This window comes from Plecotus auritus, assembly GCF_963455305.1.
Source record: "Plecotus auritus genome assembly, chromosome: 11".
NCBI classification, from domain to species: Eukaryota; Metazoa; Chordata; class Mammalia; order Chiroptera; family Vespertilionidae; genus Plecotus; species Plecotus auritus.
In genome coordinates, this window is record NC_137777.1 from 39,055,757 (window position 1) to 39,070,928 (window position 15,172).

The window sequence follows — 15,172 nt, forward strand, 5'->3', positions numbered from 1 at the left end:
CTGGCATCTGATGGATGATATCTCTTTCTGTTCAGGTGACCTACTCCCAAGTTCTGAGTCTACCCAACTGTCAGCTTTTTAAAGCCAAATTAATAACAAAGTGAGTTTTTATAGTATATGTAGAGATTACATATATGACAATAAGAATACAGGGTCAGAATTATTAATTGGAAAAATGTAGTAAAAATGCAGTATATTAAATTGTTCCTGAAGTAACAGAATATGTTTTGAACGTACACTGGGATAGGTTTAAGATGCGTATTAAGAAACACTACAAAGCGCTGAAACCGGTTTGGCTCAGTGGACAGAGCATCGGCCTGTGGACTCAAAGGTCCCGGGTTCAATTCCGGTCAAGGGCATGTACCTTGGTTGCGGGCACATCCTCAGTGGGAGGTGTGCGGGAGGCGGCTGATCGATGTTTCTCTCTCATCGATGTTTCTGACTCTCTATCCCTCTCCCTTCCTCTCTGTAAAAAAATCAATAAAATATATTAAAAAAAAAAAAGAAACACTACAAAGCATAAAATGACATAAATAAAAAGTCAGTAGATGAGTTAAAATAGGATACAAAAAGAAAAATATAATTTATCCTCCCTAACAAAGGCAGGAAAAGAGGAACAGAGAAATAAAGAAAAGATTGGAAAAATAGAAACCAAATGCCAAGATGTTAGGTTTAAGTAAAAACATGTCAATAATTACAATAAGTGTAAAGGTACTGAACATCTCAATTAAAAAGCAATGATTATCAGACTAGATTTAAAAAGAAACAAACTATATCCTTTATCATCCTAGACATAAACGTATTATCAAATATTAGCATTTTTATTGGTAAAGTCATTTGGAGGAAACAGTACATTTATTTTTAACCCATAGATAGAAACTTTTGGTGGAGGTCACAGTGAGTCAGAATTTGATTAGTATAATAAAGAATTGCTCAAAATTAGCCCTGCTCAGTATACAGTAGGCTGCTGTATGAAGTAGTGAGCTCCTATGGGCCAATGGAGGATGCCATCAGCAGGGTACTGTGGATGGACTCCTGCATTGGGGGTGAGCTTGGTTGGCCCCAGTGAAGTCATAGGCCTGCCCTCTCCTAGGTTCTGTCACCACATATGTGTTATCTTATGTTGTTGATACTGTTCTGCTGTTTTCCATTTCTCCCGAGAATATTTGTTAAAATATATTTAAATTGTAGTTCTCGGTTTTAAGATTAAGTGTAACTAAGTAAGGTGTTAACCCATCAGAAACCTTTAAGAGATGCCTTCATCTGGAGGCTGTGTGTTCCATTATTTATTAAACCATCTTTTGAAATCCCCGGCGTAGTTGACTTGGCTATCACCATACAGTGGCCTTGGTTGCCCTAGATTTGGTTTCCTTGATAAAATGGATATATGTGCATGTATATACCAGGTCATCATAAGCTGTAAAATATTTAAAACATTATTTTTAGTTCCTCTTGAAAGTTGCTGAGGAAAGCCCTTGAGTGTTGTATCAGTTCTCTGTTGCTTCATATATCCTCCCTAAAACTCAATGGCTTAAAAAACAGCAGTTTATAATTCCTCATGATTCAGTGGATTGATTGGGTGCTTCTTCTTCTGGTCTTGCCATGTCAGTGCAGTCAGTTGGTAGGTCTGTAAAGGCTGGGATGCTTTGGGAGCTGGCCATGTCTGGTGGTTATTCGGGAATATTAATTGGGACAGATTTTAAAAACAAAGAAACACTATTCTCTTATTTTGTAAATTAAAAGGAGAGAGAACTCTTGATGCATATGTTAATTTGCAGGAAAATCAGATAATGCAATGATATAGATTAGAGAACTTGTTCAATGAAGGTTAACGAAAGTGCCAAACAGTCTTTTGAAGGATATGGTACAAATATAGTTTTATCTGCTTCCTTTTCTGAGTTCCTCTCCCCTATGCCCGGGCTTGTTCCCAGAGATCCCCTGGGGTAATAGCAGTGTGCTTGGAAGTCTTTTCTAGAACCATTTATCACACTCACTCTGTCCACTCTCCAGTGTTTGATCTCCAGTGTGTTGATGTTAGCTGATATCTCTCTCCCAGAATCCCTTTAAAGAAACACAGAGGAAGCACTTGCATTCTATTTTTTATATTTTAGATTTATTTAAATTACAGAAGTAATATTTGCCTATTTTGACAATTAAAAGATACAGACATGTAGATAGTCTTTCTTCAGTCCACGCAAATTCTACTCCCTCAGAAATAGATTGTATCTTTTCACAGCCTTTGAAATAGGTTGCATTTTTCACATCCTTTTCTTTTTTAATAAAGACATTCCCAGACAAAAAAAATGGCTATTACCTCCAAACCAGCATTGTAAGAATTATTAAAGAGACTGCTGTCATAGTAATAAGAAATATATATATAGAGAAAAATAGATATAAAGAATACATCCTTTTCTTTGTATAAACTAACACAAAATATATATGGGTTGACTTGCTTTGTTTAAACTGGCAGTTTAAAACTGGCTTTAAACTGTAAACATTAAGTAACTTGATTTTATTATTTTAAAATGCATTGTGGACATATCTCCATGCTAATAATCTGGGATCTAAGGTAAACTTTTTAATAAGTGCAGACTGTATCATAGTGTGAATGTACTTTAATTTATTTATTCCCCTGTTGGACATTAAATGATTTCCATAATTTTTCCACCACAAACTGTTGAATAAACAAATTAATATCTTTCACTTCCTGATAAAATAAACAACCTTGTAATTTATACATCAGTATAGGCATTTTTATTTCTTTATTATAATTGACCAAACATAAGATTGCTGGGCCAGAGGGTCATTATACTTTTATTATTATCAATATTGCCAGATTACCTTTCAAATAGGTAGCAGAAAAGATATTTCAACAGCCTGTCTTTCCTATAGCCTTACCATATAAATATACAAAATTTATTTTATTTATTTTCATCAAAACAAAAATATATATGGTTTAAAAAGTAAAGTAGTAGGTACTACAAGGGAACAGTGTTCTTCTTCCTCCAGTCTTCTAATGTGGAACCACTTTTAACTCTTTTAGATGTTGCTTTTGGTACACAGGTCTAAATATCTAAACATACAAGGTACTTATATGTTCTCTTTTACTTTTTACATTTGAGGCATCATCTTTTGACCTCCTTCTAAGACTTTGTGCTTTATACTCTGGCCCCATCTCAGCATCCCCCTACAATCATGCAGATATTTCAAATGTTGGTTGAATATATACTTTGCTTTGGTATTAGTAAGACTACATTAATTTGTGTTTTTCACAGTACAGCCATAAGATGGCCAACTATTAATTTATTAGTCGACTTTAATAATTGACTTTTTTTTCCTGTTTGTTTTCTATGTATCCATCACTAATACTTCACCAAATCCTGTGTTAAACTATTAAACACTCTCAATATGATGATCAAATACATCAAGTGATCCTAATTTTGGTCTTATTTTATACTTTACTAGAGGCCAGGTGCACAAAATTCGTGCACGGGGTTGTGTGTCCCTCAGCCCAGCCTGCACCCTCTCCAATCTGGAACCCCTTGAGGAATGTCTGACTGCCCATTTAGGCCCGATCCCGGTAGGACTGAGCCTAAAAGGGCAGTTGGACATCCCTCTCACCAATCCAGGACTGCTGGCTCCCAACTGCTTGCCTGCCTGCCTTCCTGACTGCCCGTAATCTCTTCTGCCTGCCAGCCTGATCACCCCCTAACCACTCCCCTGCCAGCCTGATTGATGCCTAACTGCTCCCCTGCCAGCTGATTGCCCCTAACTGCCTCCCCTGCCGGCCTGGTCACCCCTAACTGCTCTCCCCTGCAGGCCTGGTCCCCTCCCAATTGCCCTTCCCTGCAGGCCCAGTCACCCCCAACTTCCCTTCTCTGCCAGCCTGGTCACCCCTAACTACCCTCCCCTGCAGGCTTGATCGCCCCTAACTGCCCTCCCTTGCAGGCCTGGTCCCTCCCAACTGCCCTCCCAGTCACCCCTAACTACCCTCCCCTGCAGGCTTGATCGCCCCTAACTGCCCTCCCTTGCAGGCCTGGTCCCTCCCAACTGCCCTCCCCTGCTGGCCTGATCGCCCACAACTTCCCTCCCTTGCAGACCTGGTCCTTCCCAACTGTCCTCCCCTGCTAGCCATCTTGTGGTGGCCATCTTGTGTCCACATGGGGCAGCCATCTTGTGTGTTGGAGTGACAGTCAATTTGCATATTACTCTTTTATTAGATAGGATTTCATTTGAAAAGTGTACATCCATTTCCCCTGTAGCTATCTGTCCTATTGCTCCAGTTTTGGCTCCTGGGTCTTGAGCCACTTTTTCAGCTGTCTCCCAGGATTGCTCTTCACTGTCATCCTGGGGAATCCCTTTTCCTTTTTCTCATGGAGGGTCACCTATTGTCTGAGTCCCAAGTCTTTCCACTTTATATTTTGGTGGTGCATCTCCACTAGGAGCTTTCTGGGGAAAAAAAAAAAACTGCTTGCAAGATAAATTTTGCGTCTTTACAAGTATCTTGATTGATCCTTGAGTTGGGTAGAAAATTCTAAGTTGTAAGTAATCTTTAGTTGAAATTTTGAAAGACTTTCTCCCACATCTTCTGAGGAGAAGTGTTGCTGTTGAGAATTCTGATGACAATGTGATTTGCTATTTTTGTCTCTGAAAGCTTTTAAGATCTTTTATTTTTATTGTAAAATTTAGTGATATTCAATGAATTCTTCCAGTCTGAAGAAGAAAGTTATTATATTCTTATTACTTTGTCATTGGTCCTGTTTGATACTTTAATGCTTAAATGGTCTGAAATGATCACTTTTGGGGGGCATCTCTCTCTTCAGGGACTAGGTTTCGTTATTCTCTAGCTTGCTAAATTTGTTTACTACTCATCAATTCATTTTGCATCTTCCAATAAACTATGATGCTATTTCTTGCCATCATATTAATAGTGGCTTCTCTCCTTGCTTAACTAATTCTTTGTCCAAAAAAATAAAAATGATAATTCCTTTACTCTAACAATTTTAGTGGGAATTTGGAATTTGAAAGGAAATAAAGGTAATTACCATTGTCTCTGTTTTACTAGAAGACAGCAAGAATGTCTTAGAAATATTTACTAATAGACGATAAAGAAGTTAGTGATTATTTTTAAGCTGATAAAACATAAAATCTACTTTACTTTTATGTTTTCCTTAAATTCTAGAAATTGTTAGTTTTAAATCAGTACCTGATTTTTCTTTTTTTCCTATAAATAGCATCACACTTCCCTTTACTTGTTCATTTAAAACATTTCTTAAAACCCAGCTTTATAACTTCCCACTGCTTGCTCACAAGAAAACCATTTCCAAGACAAACATTTTTATTCTGTATATGATCTTATACAGTCTTTCACATAATGACGAAGAGTAAATTTTTATTACTATGCAGCATGCTTATGAAGTAATTATTTTTTTTAAACATAGTGTCAAGGTCAGTAGATCATCCTAAGTGGAACTGGCGCACTAAACCAGAAAGCCGTGATTTTGATGAATTGAACCACATCCTTCAAGAGAGCAAGAAGCTGGGAAAGGCCCTTGAGAAGCTCTCTCGAAGTAAGTTCAGTTATTTAATCCTAATTGAAATTCCTAACCAATATTAAAGTAGAAGCATTCATTAATATTGCTGGTAGCCCATTTCCAACATCCTCATTAAAATTCCGTGAGAGGTTGAGGAGTTCTAAGGGCCTGGATTAGAAGTGAGATTGCTCTTGCATATTACACAGACTCATGGGAAGTCTGGTTATACAGAGTAGGAGGAGCTATAGACCCCTCATAGTTATTTCACCACTTCTCTCTACAATTTCTCTGTTACCAAGGTCAAGTGTACACCTAATGATATCTTATTCATTCTTCTCTTTTGAACCTCTTTGTTTTGTGTCATCTTAACACTTATTCTTATTGCTTTCGTGGGTTTTTAATGTCTCTACATTTAAGGATGGTAACTGGGTCCGATTCTTCTTAGAATCCTTTCAGAGCCTAACATAATGCCGTGTAATGTACTTTGTGTAAAAGCGATGATTTATAATCCAAGTGCCTAGGTTAGATGTTTTGTTCTGCCACCTATGATTTACTTTTGGATCAAATAATGATAAAGTGAGTTTTCAGTTCATTGCTATACTATATTCATGAAAAGAACCTTATCATATTAATATGTGAAAGGCTTATATTAATATGTGCAAATTCTGAGGAGATGCCATAGAAATGTTTGTTTATATCATTTAGCCTATGGTAAGTTGGTTTTATTGTATGTCTTTTTGCTTAGTTGCAGAACCTATTGGTGACATTAGTCTGTATATGCTTTTGAAACAAAATGCCTAAAACATATCTCTACTTGGATAGCTCACTGCCATGCTAAATTCAGTATATCAGAGTAGATCCTACCTCCTTCAAATGTGACCATTCTTCTGTGTGCTCTGTCTCAGATGGTGGCACCGTTGCTTACCAATTTACCTAAACTGGAGTCCCTCTACACTCTTCTCTCTCCCCCTTACATATTCAAAAATTAATTTTTACTAAATCTTGCTCATTTCCTCTCTAAAATATGTTTTGGGTCTGATTCTCTTCTCCAGTCCCTAGTTCACACTCACAATGACAATGCCCAGATCATTGGTTTATCCATTTAACATGATCCATTTTGTTCCTGCCCCAGGTCAGGAAAAACAGGTGCAATTCCTGCCTTTACTGACTGTGTCTGGCTAGCTTGCCATAACCTTACGTTAGGGGAGTTTCATGGCCAAAATCATGTGGCTTCATAAAATACAATACTTTCTCACTCAGGGAATAGCTTGTGGAGTGAGCCAGTGGTGCAGTGGGCCTTTCTCCCTTACAGCATATTGTAGCAACCCACTCACTACATTTTCTTTTGGATATTTTCAGTTCACTGCTGCTCCTGCATTCCTACATACTTTAAAAATATTATCTTAAAATATGATAGCTTTTAAGAATGCATAGCTGTGAATGTTGTGCTAGGCACCAGGAGACATATCCTGGCTACCCATTCTAAATGGTTCCCATTGGAGCTTCATGCTTTAAAGAACCATTTCTTTAAAATTCTTTCAACTGTTTTTAGTTAGTTTAAGCTTTGATTAAAAGTGAAATTACAAAAAAATGAAAAACACCCTTGGTAATTGACATTGTCAACCGGGTGCAGAAAGAACTGTATGCAATAGAATAGAGACTTATTTAGATAATTTATTAGGCAAAAATAATAAAAATATATAAATGTTAAAAATATAATAATAAGTATCTTAATAAAATATGTCTGACCAAACAAATAGAATAATTAGAAGCATAATTTTTCCCCAAGGCAAGTTTCCAATTTTAGTTTGAATATTATTGTGGGACCAATTACTTCTTAGTATGTTAATATATCTTCATAGCAACCTTTCCCTTCATCTCCATTTTTCATTGGTAACATTTCTTGGCTCTGCAAAACAGCATCTGATAGTGACTAAAGTTGAGAGTGATGGATAGTGGATAGAGGATCCAAGGAACTAGGTCATAAGTGATGGGCAAGTTCTATGTCACATGTAGATTTTGGCTATTCAAAGGTCTTTTGACTTACTTGCTAGTTCTTGGCTACAGTCTAGATAGGTGAATTACTATTATTATATTTATGAATAATGGATTTATAAACTGAGATGTAAAAGAAATTTAAAGATCAACTGATAGCTTTCTAAAAATTTAATGAGAAAACTCTTTTTTGCAGGACCAAGGGTATTAATGCAAAAAGTTTTTTAAAAAATCAAGTATGTTTCAAAAATCTCAGACAATGAAATCATGGGTTATATAATTTCAGGTATCTAAGTTTTATGGCTTTGGATGAGAAATATAATTTTGTTTTATGTATCTACTCTCTCCCTCTTTTTAAAGTAGATTGTCTTTCAAATATTTAGTTTTACACAATATATTCGGTTTTAATACTGAATTCATATTGGAAAGGAATATTTTTGTTGTATTAAATGTAAATATAAGTACTTAAAATATTAACTTAGTTTTTGTAAATTGGAATAATTATTTTAAATATACTGTAGACTGTGACATACACCATTTGGTGTTCTATACATTATCTTGAAATCTGAGTTATTCCAAGTGACCACTTAAAATATTATATATATTTTTAAACCCTAATATTCATAAATGGGTACTTATGTTAGGCCTTTGTAAATATTTATAATTGTTCGGAAATCTTTGGGATCGTTTATTGGTCTTACATATCCTGCCCACTGCGAATCCATTATATTTCAGAGTCCTCCACCACACACACGCAGTGCAGATACTGGCCAGCTGCAATGCTACTCCTTCCTGAAGCCTTTCTTGAATTTTTTGAAGTAGCTAATTAATAGAGCTCCTCCTTGAATACTTGTTAAGCTTAGATCACCCCAAATTCCCAAAGGCAGTACCTAGACATTTTTTTAGTGCAGTAACACATACAAGTCCTAGTTACCAATAACTTTTACCAAAAAAAGAATTATATGGAATATTGCTGTGATGAGTGAGTCTCAGATTCACCTGTTTTTCTAGTTTTATCTACAAGGGGAAGAATGGTGCTGTTTCCTGAGTTATAGTAGGGCAATATTTTTCTGCTTTGTGTGTAATGGATATATTCGGTTATTGGAGTGGAGAGGCTCTAGAAATGGGTAAAGTACCCCCCACATGGCCACACCAGCTCCAATGCCTGGCCCCAGGGCCTATGTTCAGCTCTAGGCACAGCATCATTCACAAAAAGGGGGAAGTGATATGCAGGGAAGGTGATGTCATTAGCCTGACACTTTGAGACTGAAATGCACTTAGGAATTCAACAACTAGCTCAGGAAGAAAGTCTGTGCTGTAGATAAAGATTTGTTTGTCATCACCATATGGAGAAATAACAGTGTCAGTGGTATGGGTTAGATAAACCAGGAAAGTATATCAACTGAAAAGAAAGACAGCTCAGCAAAGAACCCTTGGCATTTCAGGAAAGGACTCCGATGAACAGGATTTCTGTGGGGGAGACAAAGCAGGAGAATAGAAAAAAGAGGGAGTTAACAGCATTTAATGACAGGGCATTGATGACAAATAAATTAAGAACTAAGCTCTTTACATTACTGATTTAAAACAATTTTGGAGGAATGGTAAAGACAGAAATAAGATGTACAGTGAGGAATCTGTGAATGGTAAAAAGGGTAATTGTGAGGAAGAATCATTTATCCATTGTCTTAAGAAGCTGTCAATCTAAGAGACTGGGACAAATTCCTGGAGCTCTCTAGTCTGTGTCTTCATCGGTAAAAAAGGGAATTAAAATAAATGATCTCCAACCACCATTCTGCCTTAATATTTTATCACTCTAGGAGTCTAAATCAGTTTATAAGCAGGAACAAAATTGTAACGAGCTAAGTTATATTTGATTATCATTATAACATAAAGACTACATCCCCACAATTATATGCACATTAGCTCTGCATCTAAAAACCAGTGTGGTACTTGTCTTGTTTTTGTTGCATCATTTGCATTGTTTCAGCAGTTCATGCTGTCAGAGTTGACTTGAATTCCTAATTTGTTTTCATGAGTAGAAAGGATGTATCACACTATTTTGAAGCACTAATAAAAAGAAAGAATAGAATGGAAAATACGCTAGTTTTACAAGTAGAACTTCTGTCTTTGACATTAGGTTATTAAAGATTGCTTCTAAAACATTTTTATAAATCTCTTTTGAATCCCAGGTATTGCAATTTCAGATGAACTCGATAAGGTAAGTTGAACTATACATCTAATGAAAAGAACATATAGAATTTAGGTTTTAATCCACTGAACATTAAATGTTCAAATATAATGTATGGTGCTAATACTTAAAAAATGCTTTTTCAAAGTTATATGCTTAGATTTTTAAATGAAAGTTATATGAAATATGTAATATCACCTAGTCTTTTGAGTTAAAGATTTTCAAATTTGGCTAGAGAAAACTGAACCACTGTAATCATTAACAACTATATTAAAAAATGAAAACTAATAATATTATGTAAACTATTTGGATTCTGCTTGCATTGATGATGATGATGAAGATATGGAAAAAACTTGTTCTTTTCTATAGCTGCTCTTTGTAAACCTGACTATTTTTAAAAATATATTTTATTCATTACAGAGAGGTAGGGAGAGGGATAGAGAGGTAGAAACATCAATGATGAGAGAGAATCATAGATCAGCTGCCTCCTGCACACCCCAGACTGGGGATTGAGCCTGCAATGCAGGTATGTGCCCTTGACCGGAATCAAACCAGGGACCTTTCAGTCTGCAGGCCGGCGCTCTATCCACTGAGCCAAACCAGCTAGAGCTTACTAAGTATATTTTAAAAGTAATTTTAAGATGCCAGGAGAATATTATGATGCCTTGCACTAGTGATAGTTGTGAGAAGTGATATGATTAGGAATATATTTTAGCAGTAGCATCACTGGAGCTTGCTATGGATTGGATCTGATGAGTAGTAGAAGAGATCAGACAGTGATGATTCTTACATTTGGAGGATGAGAAATTAAATGAACTGTGGTGCCATTTACCAAAATTAGAAAAACTGGGCAGAGAGCAAATTTGACAGGTTGGGATAGCATCAACAGTTCTCGTTCCTAGCCCTAGTCAGTTTGCTCAGTGGATAGAGCATCGGCCCGGGGACTGAAGAGTCCTGGGTTTGATTCCAGTCAAGGGCATGTACCTGGGTTGCCAGCTCGATTCCCGGCCCTGTCAGGGCTCGTGCGGGAGGCAACCAGTCGATTTGTCTCTCTCATATCGATGTTTTTGTCTCTGTGTTTCTCCCTCTCCCTTCCACTCTCTCTAAAAATAATGGAAATATATCCTCAGGTGAGGATTAGCAACAACAACAAAAAAGAGTTTGCTTTTGTATTATTTATTTTGAGTTGTCTGTTAAATATTGTTTATATGAGTAGTTGCTCATAAAGTTTTGATTCAGAGTTACACGTTTAGGAACAAGTTCATATAAGGAATTGTTCCCACTCACACCTGATTTTTAGGAGTGTCAGATAATACAAAAGGAACAGCCTACATTCTTTGCCTTCCTGGAACTGATCTTGGAGGAGAGGGACAGCCTGCCCCATGGTGCCCTCTGGTGACCACAAAACTCAGTTTTGCACTTTGCTCAGTAAGAAAAAGTGTATCTCAGGAAGGTACTAAAAAAGCAATCAAACAGAAAAAGGGGACATCTATAATACTTTCAAAATAAAGATAAATTTTTAAAAATCAGTCAGAAAGGTTTACAATTTGTGTTGAGATGATACCTTGTCTTTACTATAATAAAAATAAATATATATTCTTCCTTTAATCTTCCATTAATATTTTGGGGGTTCACTAAAGATATATTTTTTCTTAACCTTTATAAAATACTGGCCTGTTACTGTCACTCTAATTAGGTCATAATTTCATTGAAATTATTTATTCTGTGATCTTTAAAAGTAGTTTATGAATTCTATAAAAGATATGTTATTCTATTTAAAATGAAAAGATAAAACAAGACTGATACTATTTTAAAGACTTCTAAAAAAACTGTGAATTCTAGAAATTCTTTCTGCTTAGTCACTATATTGGTTTTCTATGCTGCTGTAACAAAGTAAAACAAGATGATTTATTATCTTATAGTTTTATAGTTTAGAAGTTCTACATGAGTGTTCCTGGCTATCATTAGAGTTGCATTCCTTCCTGAAGTTCTTTGTGACCTTCTGAAATGAGCACAAATCACATAGAGTAAGTCATCTAGTAGAGATGGAAAGAACTGAAGTTTTAAGTTAATTCAGAAAGGAAAAAGAACATTTTGATTTGAGGAAGCAGTTGAAACTCTAGATAAAATTATTTCCTTGTCCTATTGAAAAGAGTAAAGAAGCTAAGGCAGCACATTCTTTTTTCCTCTTCAGGAAACAGTGGCATTTACTTCTTCTCTTCTAAGACCCCGTGTAATTGGAGAATGGATTGGTCGAGAAGAGAATGATGCTGATCCATTAGCAGCCGAAATGCTACAGCCCCCAATTCCAAGAAGTAAAAATGAACCATGGGAAAGTGAAGATAGCAGCTCTAGCCCCACAGGAAGGTAAGATGAGATGGTGTCTAAGATTCTGAAAATTATTAATCATTACAAGGTGAAGGGAAAATAAATCCAAGTGTATGACTTTGTTGAAATAAGTCTTAGCAATTTTATATAGAAAATTATGTTGGACTCCACACAAGATAAAAATTAATTTCTCTGTTTTAAAATTAGAGTGCTACTAGAATTGCTTTTAGATTTTGGTTTTGATTTTTTTCCTTTACATCTAAAAAAATTACCATCTCTTTGTCTCTAATACCAAATAGAGAAATAATTTCAAGGATGAAAACTGTAGTTGAGGTAGTTGAGATGTTCTATAGTATTGAGCAGGGAATGGCTGACTGTTAAGAATTGAAAGAACATTTATCTTTATGAATAAGTGTTTTTAAAATTTTGGGGTAGGTACCCAGAAGAGGGATTGCTGGGTTATATGGTAGCTCTGTTCTTAATTGTTGAATGAACCCCCATACTGTTTGCCATAGAGGCTGTACCAATTTACATCCCCACTAGCAGTGTGTGAGGGTTCCTTTTTCTCCATATATTTTGCAACACTTGCTATTTCTTGATTTATTCACAATGGCCTTTATAACAGGTGTGAAGTGGTATCTCATTGTGGTTTTGACTTGCATTTCCTGTATAGCTAGTGAATTGAGCATCTTTTCACATATTTGTATGTCTTCTTGGGAAAAGTGTTGATTCATGTCCTCTGCCCCTCTTATAATTGGGTTGTTTGTTTTGTTGTTGAGTTGTATGAGTTCTTTATTGAAGAACCTTATTGGAGGTAAGTTTGCAAATATCTTCTCCCTTTCAATTGGTTGCCTTTTTGTTTTGCTGATAGCTTCTTTGGCTGTGCAAAAGCTTTTTAGTTTGATATAGTTAGTCCCATTCATTTATTTTTGCTTTTCCTTTCCTTTCCTTTGTGGTCAAGTTCATAAAAACCTCTCTAAGATTAAGGGATATAAAACAGAAATAGACACAGACAACAGTGTGGTGGTTACCAGAGGCGAAAGGGGGTCAGGAGAGGATGAAGAGGGTAAAGGCAGGCAAATGTATGGTGATGAAGGAGGCAAGACTTTGGGTAATGAGCATACAATGCAATATACAGATGATGTATTGTGGAATTGTATACCTGAAACTCATATAGCGGTATTAACCAATACATTTAATTTAAAAAAGAATCCAAAAGGGAGAACTTCTGATGTACAAGAGACATACAATCAAGGATAAGAAAACTATTAAATGTATAATAGACAATATAAGGCAGTGTTAATGTGGAATATAAGGAAAAAAAACCCTTGGTTAAAACCATTTAAGTTTAGAGTTGATAACTATGACTGCATATACATTTATGATTTGTAAGTTTGTAAGTCCGTATTTCATTTTACTCAGACCTATGATGCTCAGAATGGGTGACGAGAGATTTGCCTTACATTTCCATATGCTGGTAGAAGGGAAATGTTCAGATCATATTTACTAGAAAAAGTATATTTAAATAGCTATTGCAATGAGTAAAACTCAAAACAAAAATGAAAACTTCTATAAGAGAGTTGGAGTGATAAAAGCATTATGAAGCATGGCATACACGAGGTTGAGAAAATTTATATAAAAACCCATGAACTGAAATGTGGCTGGAGCTAAAACTATCCATGAGTGTTACTAGTTGAGCGCCATAGAAGCGTTTTTCCTATGTATAGCATAGCCGCAGTAACTTTGTATATCCTATGTTAAATTTAGCAGCAAGCAATAACTATTCTTTCTCAAGGATAAAATTATATTTTCTACAATATAATAGCTTTCAGGCTTTTTTCACTTTGACTTATCACTTGGCTGGAGGGAAGGAAATTCAGAACACTCATTAATGTGCTTTAGGCATATAGAAAAAAATGATTCTATTTCCATGAGAAATAACTTTTAAATTATTTAAGTAGTTTTGAGTTTCCTATATAAGGAGAATAAAACCATTTTTAAAAATCCATTTACCTTCTTTTGTGAAATGCCAGATCAATTTCACCTGTCAATGAGGGTAATTTCATTTTTAATACCAGGCTTATAAAACCTGGTATTGCTTTATCTTTATTCATTGCTAGATCTTTAGTTCTTAAATATAAAATAGAGAAATGTCAATTTTCATTTTGCTTTCATTTAGTCATAATAATAATTGGAGCTATTTATTGCAAATGTGTTTCTATTTTCTTCCTAGCTTATGTGAGCTCTTATTTTCTCTTGAATACCATTAAAGGGAATCTTTCCTGCAATTCTAGTTCAATCCCTTACCCATAAAAACTCAATTCATAAATATCTCTCTCAAATATTTGTGTAAAAATGTTTTCAGTTTTATTTTTCTCTAGCTTTGAATTATGAGTTGAGGTATTACCTATGAAATGAAGAAAGTGGTTAAGTCCTGCCCAGATGCCCCAGTAGAGCTGAAATAATGCATGCATACCTGAACTGGATTTAAAGAATAACAATAAACTATGGATGGGGAACTATATCTCTCCCATCTTCTAATACATAACAGGATTTCTGAATTTATACCAGGCACTCATATAGCATTAGATTTAATTTGGATGAATTAGAAGGGGTTGAGAAGAAATTTTTAAATGACTCTATAATTTGCAGCTTTAGTGTTAGCTTTTGTTTTTAAATAGTTATGAAATTGTACTATAACTTAACAGTCATGAACATTCACAGACTACATGATATTCTAGATCCAGAAAGAAAAGACTTAATTTTCAAAGATGACTCCTTCCATTTTCCTTTCCGCTAATGGGACCCACAGGCTGTTGTTGTCAATAGACATCAGTCATATGAGTGAAGGAGGCACAAAGATGGCATCCAGTAGACGTGTGCTAAATGAAGCTTATTTATAAGAAGGATTGTTTATTGTCCATCTTAATTTTTTCTACCTTTTCCTACCTTGGTCTTTCCTGTTGTTTAATGCTCAAATCTTATTTGAATGTCTGTTATGACTACACTCCATCTTTGGTACATACCCAACTTTCCCTTTCATTCAGAATAATACATACACAATAGGCTGGACTTTCATTATTAGATGAGAGAGGATTAAATAAAAGCATAGTGAACCTTAAGAGTC

General features: G+C 35.5%; 1 protein-coding gene across 1 annotated transcript in view; it reads left to right on the plus strand.

Annotated features, from left to right (window-relative positions):
- LOC308236758 (uncharacterized protein C8orf34) overlaps positions 1-15,172 on the plus strand; it is a 266,754-nt gene that overhangs the window by 53,109 nt on the left and 198,473 nt on the right. Inside the window, exons 4-6 of the mRNA XM_080646746.1 lie at positions 5,442-5,570; positions 9,719-9,747; positions 11,912-12,084. Coding sequence (XP_080502872.1) covers positions 5,442-5,570; positions 9,719-9,747; positions 11,912-12,084 — 331 coding nt within the window. The remainder of the gene's footprint in view (positions 1-5,441; positions 5,571-9,718; positions 9,748-11,911; positions 12,085-15,172) is intronic.